The sequence below is a fragment of the Vombatus ursinus genome, unplaced genomic scaffold (genome assembly GCF_900497805.2).
Source record: "Vombatus ursinus unplaced genomic scaffold, bare-nosed wombat genome assembly UNPS02012602.1, whole genome shotgun sequence".
In the NCBI taxonomy this organism is placed as follows: domain Eukaryota; kingdom Metazoa; phylum Chordata; class Mammalia; order Diprotodontia; family Vombatidae; genus Vombatus; species Vombatus ursinus.
In genome coordinates, this window is record NW_020952380.1 from 4,100,722 (window position 1) to 4,114,186 (window position 13,465).

The 13,465-nt window shown below is 40.2% G+C and overlaps 1 protein-coding gene across 1 annotated transcript in view; it reads right to left on the reverse strand.

The window, feature by feature from the left end:
• Positions 1-11,337, reverse strand: part of UST (uronyl 2-sulfotransferase) — a 384,341-nt gene extending 373,004 nt beyond the window's left edge. Inside the window, exon 1 of the mRNA XM_027857975.1 lies at positions 10,987-11,337. Coding sequence (XP_027713776.1) covers positions 10,987-11,236 — 250 coding nt within the window. The 5' untranslated portion in view covers positions 11,237-11,337. The remainder of the gene's footprint in view (positions 1-10,986) is intronic.
• Positions 11,338-13,465: the final 2,128 nt, after the last annotated feature.

Genomic DNA, 13,465 nt, shown 5'->3' on the forward strand with positions numbered 1-13,465 from the left:
CACGTGGTTGTTTTCATGTTGTCTTCTCTAGGTTGTGAGTTCCTTGAGAGGAGGATTTGTCTCCTGTCTTTCTTTGTATTCCCAGCACAATGCCTGGTACATAGTAGGTGCTAAAAAAAAATGCTTGGTGACTGACTGGCCCAAGGTCACAAATTAGCAAGTGGCACAGCTGCAGTTTGAACTTTTGTCTTCCAAATCCAAGTCCAATATGCTCTGTCCTATGTCAGGCTGCAACAACATGAACATTGACATATCCTCAACAAATCTCATTCAACAGGATTTGTAGTTTAAATCTTAGAAAATCTTAGAAAAAAATTTCTGGTAACACCAGCTAAACTCCTGATTGTGACTTTGTTCTCAACCACACATGCACACACACACACACACACAAACACACACAAACATGTGCACACACACACACACACACATGCTGTGTGGGAGACTGGGGTGCTGAGGGTGACCTTGGTTACAAGGTCCTTTTTGGCATTAAAAAATGAAGCTAGGTACCAGAACAAAAGTCTGCCTTTCTTCCACATATAGACATACACCCATTGTGGCTAGCCTCAAACCTTGATGATCTTACAGGAGTAATCCTTATTTGGACTCAGTTTTGATCTTCTGGTTGAAAACCCCTAAGGAAAGCATTTATACATTTCAAGATTGAAAACCAAAAATAATTATCATGCGGATGATATCATCTTCATAATGGTAAAATTAATGATCTATGTCCAGCAAAAATACATTTAAATTTTAAATATTCATAGCACAGAATTTGAGAGTTGGAAGGGGCCTCAGTAACCATCTAGGCCACCCAAAAGGAATCTTTATTATAACTTTTGACAAGCAGTCATTAGGCTGCCATTAGGATGGAAAACTACCATCTCTTGAAGCTGCTCTATTTGTTTGGAAGTTTTTTCTGATATAAATTTGAAATTTGCTTCTTTGTGGTTTCTACACATTGCTCCTGATTCTGTTCTTGGAGGCCAAACAGAGTAAGTGTACTCCTTCTGCATAATGGCCCTTCAAATATTTAGACGGTTATCAACTCCCTTTGCTCTGACTTTTCTCTAGGCTAAAGACCCTCAATTTTTCCACCAATATATTTCTATAATTTAAATCATATAAAATTCACTTTTTCAGTTTTTCATCTAATAGGCTGTTTCTATAGATTTCTTCACTTCGTAGGCTTCATACCACTTGGACTCACAACCCTTTGTGCTTGTCTTCCTCTAGAAATTCTCTGGCTTATCAGAACTGAACACAAAATTCCATATGTGACCTGAACAGGGTAGATTCAAATAGTACAGCAGAAAAAGTGTGGGACTTGAAACCAGACAATTTGGATTCAAATTTTTGCCTCTGCTACTTCCTATCTATACAGCCACAAGCAAGCAACAACCCTCTTTGCCTCATTTTCCTCAATTGTAAAATGAATGAGTTATATTAGATGACCTCAGAGATATCTCCCATCACCAAATCTATTATGCTATGACCTTCACATTCCTGAAAGTTTTGCCTTTCTTAATGTCATATCACTGGTAACTCATATTGGGTTTATAATCCACTTCAGATCCCTTTTAAGCAAGCTGCTTTCTATGATTCTCCTATTGTGTGCTTGTAAAGTTAACTTTTTCAAATGCAGATGTAAATGTGTAAACCTATCTCCACCGAATTTCATTCTTTTACATCTAGCCAATGCTCTAGCCATAGGCTAAATTTAGTGTTCATTTAAAATAGTTAATAAATTTGTAATTACTTAATCAAAGTGATAGCTAAAATTTTAGAGTGCTTTAAGACTTAGAAAGTGCTTTACATATATTACCTCATTTTATCCCTACAATAACACTGAGATAGATGCTGTTATTATCCTCATTTTACAGATGAGGAAACTGATGCAGGCTTAGTAACTTTTATAGCTAGTAAATGTCAAAGGCAGGATTCTAACTCAGATCTCCTTGACCCCAAGTCTAGTATTCTACATACTACACCACCTAGCTACCTGTAGCAATGGTAATAATAAATAAATTTATAATTATTTGAAGTCATGATGTACAATTAGTTCAGTAACTTTCTCAGAGCATGTTTAAATACTGGTGAATTAAGACCTAATTTTAATGGCATTCCATTCCTGTGTCCTATGATAAAAATCTAGTCATTCTGTATCCCCTTTGGAATCATTAAATACTACACTCTCATTTTCCTAAGAAGCTTGAGGCCATATTTGAAATGCGATTTAATCTGACACAAATCACTGCCTGAGTGAGGCACTGGACAAGGCTGAGAAATAAACTGTTATTCTTCTCCATCCTAAACTGGTTACTCTCAAGGTCAGGGTTAAGAGGAATGACAGGAAATAGGAAATGGGAAATTAACAACTCAAGATTTAAATGAGTTTTGGCATTACAAATTACAGGTGGAGCTATGGAAATTTAGGTCTAAACTCCCTTAAGTGGTGAACCTTTAATCCTTGCACGAGGGCAAACATTCACATAATGCATGTAAGAATCAACCTAGAATGTGTTTTTAGGTGCTGAGGATGGGTCAGTGAAATGGAAGGGGAAAATCTGTGGTCCCAGTTAGAGGAGAAAAAAGTAAGGCAAATCAAAGTTATACCAGTTCTGGCATAACCTTGCTTGATTCTTTATGGAGAGGTTTCTTACTCCTTTCTTTTTTCACACAGCTGATGAGTTCTTCACACAGAATATGATTTTGCAGGATGACAGATAAAAATTGTGTCAGAAAATTAATTCATTCAACAAATGCTGAGTACACCTCGCATTTGGTGCTATAGGTGAAAAAATTATATCTTTGCCCTTGAGGTGTTTACAATCTAATAAGGGCAATAAAATGTAGGCACAAATAGCTACTACACAAGGCAAAATGAGGCATGAGAAGTCCAAAGCACTGCTGGAGTTGAGACAAAAGATAATAATTTTGGTCATCAGCATAAAGGAAAGAGTTGTAGCTGTGGAAATAGATGGACTTTCTTAGAAAATTAGAGCTGAAAGGGACTTTAGACACCATCTATTTCAACCTCCCATTTTTCTTTAAGGCAGCTGGGTGGCACAGTGGATAGAGTGTTGGACCTGGAGACAGGAAGACTCATCTCCCTGAGTTCAAATCTAGCCTCAGACACTTAGTAGCTGTGTGGCTGCAGGCAACCCTGTTTGCCTCAGTTTCCTCACCTGTAACATGTGCTGGAGAAGGAAATGGCAAAGCACTCCAGTATCTTTGCCAAAAAAAGAAAAAAAAAACAAACAGGGTCATAAAGAGCCGGATACAACTGAGTAACAGTAAACAGCAGCAGCAGCAACTTTTTTTAAAATGAAGAAGTTGTACTAAATACATATCTAGCCATTGTGATGAATGTAAAACTACAAATCATTCATAGGATCAGAGATTTATAGTTAGATGGAAACATTAAGGTCATCTGCTTCCACTCCCTTATTTTACAGATAAGAAAACTCAAACTGAGGGCACATCAGGCTGTATGTAACCACTTGGCATCCTCCTGACTTTTTTTTTTTTTTTAACCTCCTATGGATCCTCTGCTTGCTGTATCTGTGTGTACCCAAGTACTCAGCCTACTGAAAATCAACTCATTTCGGGAACCATATTAATATATTCTCTTGGAAAAATATGTAATTGTAATAGTAACAATCACTTATTGTTCCAGTTCTGAACATAATGTTGCAAAGTGAAATCTACAGAAAGAGTCTATTTGATCAAAAACTTCAAATGAATCATGCATGAATTTTAATTGTATGAAAACGCTCAAGATCTGTTTCTCTACGTTCTCAATCATAGCCTTCATAAAGGGTATTATATATTTTTTTTCCTACTGTGTTCATCTACTCCATTCTTGTTAGCAAATCTGAAGGTGTTGGATTTTCATATTAACAATGTCTTGGAGGCAGAATGGTACAGTCGAAAGAGTCAAAGGTTGTTGTGCTTCAGTTTTTTTTTTTTCAGTCATGGCTAACTTTTTGTGATCCCATTTAGGGTTTTCTTGGCAAAGATACTGGAGTGGTTTGCCATTTCCTTCTCCAGCTCATTTTACAAATGAGGAAACTGAGGCAAACCGAGGTAAGTGACTTGCCCAGGGTCACACAGCTAGTAAGTGTCTGAGGCCAGATTTGAAGTCAGAAAGAGGAGTCTTTCTGACACCAGGCCTGGCACTCTATCCATCGCATCACCTAGCTGCTGAGTCAGAGGACCCCAGTTCAAATCCTAACTCTTATGTTTACTGCATATGTAACTTTGGGCAAGTCACTTAACCTCAGTGTCTTCATGTATAATATGAGACAGTTGGACCAAATGACTTCTGAGGTCACCTCTAGCTCTATGATCCTATTACCTGCCCTTAAGAATTGGTTGTACTGGGAGCAGCTAGGTTGCACAGTGGATAGAGCATTGGCCCTGGATTCAGGAGGACCTGAGTTCAAATCTGGTCTCAGACACATAACACTTACTAGCTGTGTGACCCCGGGCAAGTCACTTAACCCCATTGCCTAGCCAAAAAAAAAAAAAAGAATTGGTTGTAACATACCCAGCAGACATTAATTCTGTAATTTTCAAGACTTCTATAAAATAGTTAAGACTCTTTATCACCCCTCCCATTTTATAAGAAATAGGGAAATGAGAAACAAATCATAAAGCCCATGTCTGATCTAAATGCACAGACCCCAAAATTTTCTTTTTAAACATGCTAAGTAAACTATGATTCAAATATAAGACATGGACATTCTTTTGAAGCGGTCCCTCCCATCAATTAGTTATTATTATTTTTAAACGAATGTTGATGACTTACTCCCTAGGAAAGGAAAGAAAGAGAGATCAAGGGTCAAGGAAGAATAAAGAATTTACATGAAGGGTACCTGACTTTGGGGAATTAGAGCAAACATAAAACAATTAGAGCAATATGATGCTCCCTTTTCCAGTACTACAAGGACAGTCAATAGAAAGTACCACTTCTGTGGTACTTTATGAAAATCTATAGCATTCTTATGTCTGCAATGGATATTTTGAGCACTAATATTAGCAAGATTTTCAGTCTATTATTATTCTCATTTCTGACATACTTAAGGCTTACTGGATATCCCTGGCGCTTGAGTTGAGAGGCCTAAGAAAACAGAATTGCTCATGGCCAATTCTGATAAATAATAAAGAACAAAAATTACAAAGAAATATATCTGAGATTTCCCCTACTATAAACTCATTCATCATATCTCTCATTCCTTCACACCAGTGTTTCTTTTTCAATTATACATCATTGACATGAACACAGCTGGAGGGCAAGCTATTGTTGCTAATAATTCAGCTTCTACAGGGGAAATAAAAGATACTGTTTCTTTTAGGACACAAAAAATAATTGTTTCAATTTTATCATCTCAGAAACGAGCTCTGCAGTGCATTAAATCTGGACTGATGGCAAAGACCAAGCCAGAAGAAGAGGGGTAGTATCCAGATGATTAACTTTAAATTAAATGTATTAATATAGTTATATTAATTGATGCATTTAATTGTAAGTTAACTATATCTAATTGTAAATGAAATATATCAACATTTTAAAAGAGGACCTTATACTCCAACCAATGAATATTACAAACATTTTTCAAGTACGGTGTTTTTTACCAATCAAACTAGTATTTGTTTTCTTGTTGGAAGGCCCTTACAGTTGCATTTCACTCTCTGACCTTGCTTGAATATATTACCACCATATCCATTTCTAACACCACTGTATTTAAAAGATGAAGAGTTTTCTTTTATCACATAAAGAATTTCTTCATAATTTCAGCTTTTTATACCCTTTATTACCGAAATTACTCTTTGGTCTCCAAAGCACTCCATTAAAAACTGTGTGGGTGTAGTGAAAAGAAATCTGTAGAAATCAACAGTGTGTGGCCTTCAAAAGATTATGCCTATTCTCTGGATCCCTGTTTCCTCAGATGTAAAATGGTGATCTAAGAGTGTGTGTGTGTGTGTGTGTGTGTGTGTAGGGTTACTAGATAATATTTAAGCTTGCTCACAATTCTAAAGTTCTATGATCTAAGAATCTGGATTTGGAGATATGGACAAACTATTTTCTAACAAAGACTGAAGTATATGTTTGTGTGTTTTGCTTTAAACAAAACTTGGGTGTTCAAATCTTGCCAATTTAATCATACCATTTAAGATGTGTTTTTTAAAGAATGTAATTTGTTTGACTCAACATTGTCACTGCCATAGTAATAATTAAGTCAGATTTTTTTATGTGAACAGAAATATGTTAATGTTGTGAGCTTAATAGTAAGCTTTCAATTTTAGAGAGTTCACATTAAAGAATTAAAAAGAAAATATGTAATTTTGACACATCAACTGCATTCAGTCAAAACAAATTTAATTTACAGAAAGGCAAATTAGGCATCTAAAGCATAATGATAGTTAAAGCATTCCAGTCATCTAAAATCAGTAGTAAGCCATCTGGCTAACTATATTTATTTCAATATAATGAATCTTACACAAAGATTTTTACATTTTTGTAACTCATGCATAATGAAGCTAGCAGCAAAAAGACTGAGACATCATAAACTTCATTCTGGAGGAAACTTCATTTGTGGTTTCTTATCAATATGTTTAAATCCTTTCTACATGCTACATTTACCACATACTTCATAGATGTGCCTTCCCTCTCCTATTTAGAGAAAGATTGTGAAAAAGAACATTTTCTGCATGTTCTTCCCAAGCTCTTTTCTACTTTGAAACAGCAAGTGCTGCCAGCAGAAACTTCTTTAAGAAAAATATATTAAAAAAAAAAAAAAGACCTCGCCTGGACAGCTACTGGCTGTGGTAGAGGGAAAGAAACTTGTTAGTACTTCCTTTTCTCTCTCCCCCTTTATCCTCCTTCACCACCTAATGATTTGCACCCAGTCTCCCTCTAGCTTTCCCTCCCTTCTACTTGCCCTGGCAAAGGGAGGGGGTGAGAGTGAGGATAGCAGGGAAAGGTGCAGAATTGTCATCGTTTTTCAATGCCTCTCCTAACCTGTGGGGCATCTGTTATGAGGAGAAACCTAATCCTCTTTCCCTTGGACCAAACATTCTGAAGTCCCAAACATGACGGTTGAAATGATAATAAAAATAATGTATTTCCATTCAAAGAGAAGATACATACAATATCTTATTTGATCTTTACATATACCTTTATATATTTCATCTGTACCTTCACTCTATTATTCCATTTGTTTCTCCAGAAACCCTAGGAGGTAGGGCATAACTATCCCCATTTTACAGATTAAAACAAACAAAACAAAACAAAACAAAAGGTCAGAGATTAGATGATTTGCTCATGATCACAGATATAAATTTGAGCACAATCTTATAAATTAGCTCCCTCTCCTCCTCTCTTTCCTTCATTTTTTTTTCTATTTTCTTGGATATGCATGAAACCTTCCTCAAAGTATGCCTTTTCTCTCTAATGAGAAATTGCCAAAGAAAAATTGTTGAGGGATTTAGATAATTTTAGTAAATAGGGGGAGACATCTCAAAGATGAAGAAAGGTAGCTGAATGAAGCAGAGAATCAGAGTTCAATCAATATTCACTATTAGAAACATTATTAGATGACCAAGTCTGGCCCAAAAGAGAACTGCATACTATGCACCATCCCCTCTTCATTGCAGAGCTAGAGGTCTCCGAATTTAAAACATTGAATATAGTATCAGATATGGTCTGAGTATTAGTTGGCTTTGCTGAACTATCTTCCTCCTTTTTAAAATCTTTGTTGCAAGAAAAGTCTTGCTGGTTAAGGAAAGAGGAATAATATATTTTGAAATAAATGAAACACAAAAATAACTAGCGTCAATAAAAAGCATTATTATAAGAAATAGTAGCATTGGTAATAATCTTACTATAATACTATGGGATGTTTTTAAAATAAATATCCTATCAGGTAAGGTGGTTGAAATGAAACATCATTTCATGGGAAAAAAAATAAATTGTGGGGCAGCTGGGTAGCACAGTGGATAGAGCACTGGCCCTGGAGTCAGGAGGACCTGAGTTCAGATCCAACCTCAGACACTTAACACTTGCTGTGTGACCCTGTGCAAGTCACTTAACCCCATTGCCTAGCCACCCCCAAAATAAAATAAATTGCACCCCAACTTACAAAAGAGAAAGATATCTGGCCAGAAATTGTCCAACTGGAGAAACTGAGAACATTTGCCAACCACAAATTTTGGTTTCATGGAACAAAAAAAACAAAACAAAACAAACCCAGACTCTGAAATGATATAATGGTTTAAGAGGTCATTCTGTAATCTTTTGGGGTCTCATATTATTAAGGATATATTTTTGGATCTCTTGAAAACCACAAACTCATATTTCCCTATAATCATTTTATTATGTGTTAAGTCATATTTGAAATAATGCTGAATAAATTTGGCTCAAGATATATTGTTTGTGTCAGTATCAGTTTTTTTTTTTAACCTCCAAGCCCTCCTAAATTAGAAACTTAATTATAAGTTAGTAAATTCCAACACCAATCTGCACTATAGTCAACCTTTCAGGATTCCTAGTCTTTTGGGTGAATACTGCTGTCAATTCACTTTGCCCAACTCGGTTGTTCCTACTACCTACTCCCAACTAACTAGTTCCTACTAACCATCCCAGTTTCAGATTTAATTCCCTCACATATTGAAAGACGTTGTTAAAATATTTACATGACAATTTTGTTGTATATTTGAATGAAATAGCAAGATGTGTGTAGATTTGCAGTTTCACTACAAGCATCTTTCTTGTACTACATTATGGAAATGTTGTTTTAGTCCATAAATTAAAAATAAAACTCAAAAAAGAAAGATATTGTTGCTACAAAATAAATAGTTGTCAGTATTTCATGTCATATGTCAATTTTGCTTTATTCTCATAAGCACTTTTTTTTTTTTGCTGTAGAAGGATTTCTGCAGTTGCAATGGTTCTTGATCTTGAGTCAAAATAATGAAATCTGGGGCCTGAAAGAGTCCCTAGGAGAAGTCATCTGGTGCCAAGTCTTCATTTAACAGGTGAAACCACTGAGGAGCAGAGAAGTCAAATAATTTGGCTATGCTACATAACTAGTTCATGATGGCAGAGACAGGACTGGAAGTCCCTCGACTCAAAGTTCAGTGCTCTTGCTTCACCTCACATTCTCTTTAATAGAGTTTTACTTTTCTTTAAATTTCCATCCTTATACATCTTTTACCAAATTCTTGGGAGAAAGGTCTTTAAGGCTCAACAGCACTTCACCATTTTAGCGAGCTTAGCAGTGATAGTCGATAATGAGACTATGACTAGTCCCCAAAGCTTTTCAAAACTAGAACTTGAAACTCGGAATTAACTGAGATTTATCTCTGACCTAAGATAACACTCCTAGTCCCTCCACACTTTTATGGGGTTGCTAATCAAAAATGTAATATGGAATCCTAGTTGCGCAGCTGGCAGTTAAGCAGCCCTAAACACTTTAAAGGCACTTCATTATCATGGTGTTCTTACCGAAAGAAAAGCAATTTTTTACAATATGAATTTCCATAAGCAAGACACTCAACATTTCTCCTTCATTATATTTAATAATGGGCTACAACGAATGGTTAGTAAAATGATGTACATAATGTCCTACTGGTTATTGCGTTTCCCCTCCTCCCTTCCCAAACAGGACTCTGCTCTATACTTGTGACTTTTACTCAGAATGAATGTAGAAGGAAGTGGAAACGGGGAGTAGAGGGTAACCAAGGAAGTTGTCAGCTAGGACATTTTGCTTATTTCAGGTCAGATTTTTGCTTAGGTTTTCCTATTATGTTTCCCCAGACCGTCAGTCATCACACTGAATGTCTTGCTTTGCTCGGATTTATCACTCTCCTGTGTTTACAAGAAGCTAGAGCTCTCACAGCTTCCTCCTCCCCTCAGCCCAACCTCCTCTGGGCACATACTTTGCTACAGACTCACATTCCTCCCTTGCATCAGTCCAGGGGAAGAATGGAGCACCACTGGAGCACTGAATTGTCCCGGACAAACTGACAAGAGAAGGCAGGACTGGGCAAAGGCGCAGCTTGGGAGGCTGAGCCTGTGGGAGGAAGCTGGGAGGGCAAATACACTATTTAAAAAAAAAATAAATAAAAGGTCTTTTCCTTTTTCAGAAATCTTTTCCCTCATGGACCAAGGCTTCTCTTAAAACGACCAAAAAATTCTGTCTTGTGACAGTGAAAATGATCCAGGACAAAACAAAGTCAAAGCTGCAATTGTCGAAACAGACTCACGCTCTATTGGCCGGGGGCTACGTCCTCTGGAAGCCCTAAAAATAATATAGTGAAGTAAAATAAAAATGCACCCCCAGGCGTTGCCAGTTTTAGCCTGTCAAATTAGCTGATGGGAAGGAGAAGGACGTCCAAACAGTGCGAGAGCAAGACCCGGCGGCGGTAAATTGCAACCACAGCTGAACAAGGACTGGAATCCAACATGTAAACTGCATTCACACAGCCCTGCTGGGGGGTGGCTGAGGGCGGGGTGGGGAGGGAGGGTGGACAGTGAGGCTGAAATGCAGAGAACGCGCAAACTAGACAGCGGAGACTGGGCTGGAAACACACACACACACACACACACACACGATCCAAACAATGTGAAGGCGGAATCCACCCTCCTTCCTCTGCACAACCTGGCCACGAACACACTGCCTGCGCTCCAGTTTGTGGGTGGGGAAGGGTTCGCTGTTCACTACTCCCTCCCGCCTACCCGGCACAGTCAACCCAAACCATCTCCACCCTTCTCACCCTCAGTGAGGGACAGCTGCAAAAGAGGAAGTCCCACGGCCGGTTGCTATGGCATATTGATGCTCTTTGGCTTTCACACCTGGCGAGCTTTAGAGGGAGGGGTGTAAGAGTTAGGCGAAGGGGCAGTCATCCCTGCTGCACCCCATTCACAGTCCCCTTCCTTCCCCTTTCTAACTTTCTCAATCCAGCGCCCCCTCTCCCCTTCCTTACCCAAGTACTGCCGCAGGTCGAGCAGGAAGCTCGGGGGTCCCCCGTTGAGCTGATAGAAGAGGGATCCCAGGCAGAAGACGAAAAGGGTGGCCATGCAGAAACCGTAATCCCGGAGGGAGAAGCGCAGGAAAGGCAGCAAGGAGCCGGGGCGTTTCCAGCTGCCCGGCCCCGGAGGGGCTCCCCCCTGGGGGGCCACATGGGTCCAGGGGTCGGTGCTGCTGTGGTGCTGCTGCTGCTGCTTCTTCTTCATCGCCTGCTCCGCCGCCTCAAACAGTCTGCCCCTGCCAGGAAAGGGTCACCCATCCGCCTGCGAAGAGGAGAGCTTCGGCTGGGAGGCTGCACATGGAGAAAGACAGGACAAGGCGCACGGGGAGGGAAGCACGGAAGGAGAGAGGCCAGGGAAGCTGGGGCACCGCTGAAGTTTGCTGGTGCTACTCAGGAGACTTTCCTCTCCATCGCTGCTGCCGCGGCCGCCGCCGCCGCCTTCACTGCCAAGAGTGTCCCTGCACCCTCAGGCTCCGGGGCGCTGCTGCCTACCTTCCGAGGCTCCTCCGCTCCGTCCTAGGCGCCGAGTTCCAGACCCTCTTTTCTGGCCGGGTCTCACTGCTCCCTGGCCCGCTGGCTCCTATCCCCAGCCCCAGCCCCCAGGGCTCGCCTCCAGCGCCAGCGCCAGCGTGTGGCCCCCTGCTTTGTGTCGAGTTCAGCGTGTTTTGTCCCCGTTCAGGCTCCTCGGAAGAACGGCAGGGACGAACAGGAGGCGGACACCCTCTCCCTCGCTCCACCTCCTTGACAGGGGTTTTCCTTCTCCTCCTCCTCCTCCTCTTCCACCTCCCCTCTTCTCCCTTCTCGCCCTCTCTCCTCTCTCAGCTTGTGTCTCAGGGCTTCGTTTCGGTGTCACATTACTGCCTTGGAGCAGGGGAGGGGGAACGTCATTTTTCCGCTAGGAGGAAGAAAGTTTCTCGGGTTTGGGTTTTGTTGTTGTTGTTAGTTCCCCCACCCCCACCCCACCCCCTTCCTTTCCCCCTTCTCTTCACTCTGATCTTGGTTACCGCGCCACCAGCGACCTCTTGGGGGCTCTGCTGACTTCCCTCTCATAAACCGTCTTGGGGAGTAAGGGCCTCAACTTCAAAGAGAAAAAAAGGATGTTTTCCAAACCCAAGAAGTTCATTCTCTTGCCTACCGCCTGCGAGTTGCCTAAAAGGAGACCAGAGACGAAAGGAGACTTCGTTACTGGGATGGAGAGAAGAAAAGATAGTCAAGCATCCTTGGCTGTAGTTAAACAGCATCCTGTGGGGGATAGAGGTCATGAGGTCTCGCTGGAAATTCCATGAAGGAAGGGAGATGAAAGAGAAAAAAAAGGAATTAGGGGAGAGAATATCCTGTTTTTATTTTCCTCCTACCCTTCCTATCCCCCTCCCCCTTCTCGGTCTTCGTATAGCTCATTCACCATGCAGGGACAAATGGGAAAGGGAAGTACCTTGCTCAAGCATGCGGAAGCAAAGGAAAAAGAAGCTCATGCATTCCCGGCTGTCAAAAACATGCACCCATATTTCTCCATCCATCTCCTTTTTCCCTAGGAGAAGGGAAAGACAATAGTAAAGAAAACAAAGGGAGCTGCTACACCAGAAAGTCCATTCATGATAGACCACTTAACTAAGAGTCGTTTTCCTTCAAGGAGAAAGAGAAATGTGTTTGATGATGTAGAGAAAGAAACCCTGCAAACCTAGACACATCAAATTAGGAAGTCATTCATGAAGAGACCATTTTCAGATCATCGCCAGTTCAAGTGAGCCCTTTTGGTTCATAATTTGGAAGATAAGGAGACAAGCTACATGGTCATAAATAGATAGGTACTTCTTTAGGTCACACAATGTACAAATAGCAGCTGCTGCTTTCAGCCTCCCTTCCAATCAGTTTTCCAATCTACTTTGTTCATTCTGGCAGAGATATAGTTAATGATTTCATATATACCCTGGGGAGGTAGCATGTTTGATGGAAAGAACAACTGGCTTAGGAGTCAGAAGCAGTAGCCAGGGAGGGACACTGGCCCAGAAAGTTACAGCTATGATTTATGGGGCCATAGGGAAATAGATCAACACACTCCATTCAGGAAAAATGACAGTTATGCCACCTTTTGCATGTAGTCATCACTGAAAATATGTTTCAACTGAGTCATGTCTACAGTACATCTCTTCATTGTTCTTTGGGTCACCTGAAACTGCTTCTTTAAATATTGCAGTGTTGCAAGATTCATAACTATACAGCACCACTGGACATTTATGTCAGAAAGATGAATTGTTGTGCTAAGGAGAAACTTGGGATCAGTAAAAGCATTGTGTGTTTTCCCAAATGCAATTCAAATTGTTCTCTCCCTCCTATTTTTCTCAGAGCTCAATTCACTGTCTATCTGCAGTGCCTATCCCCTATTTCTTTACTGATGCTCTAACTTGATGGGCTAGCCATCCAACTACATCTTAAA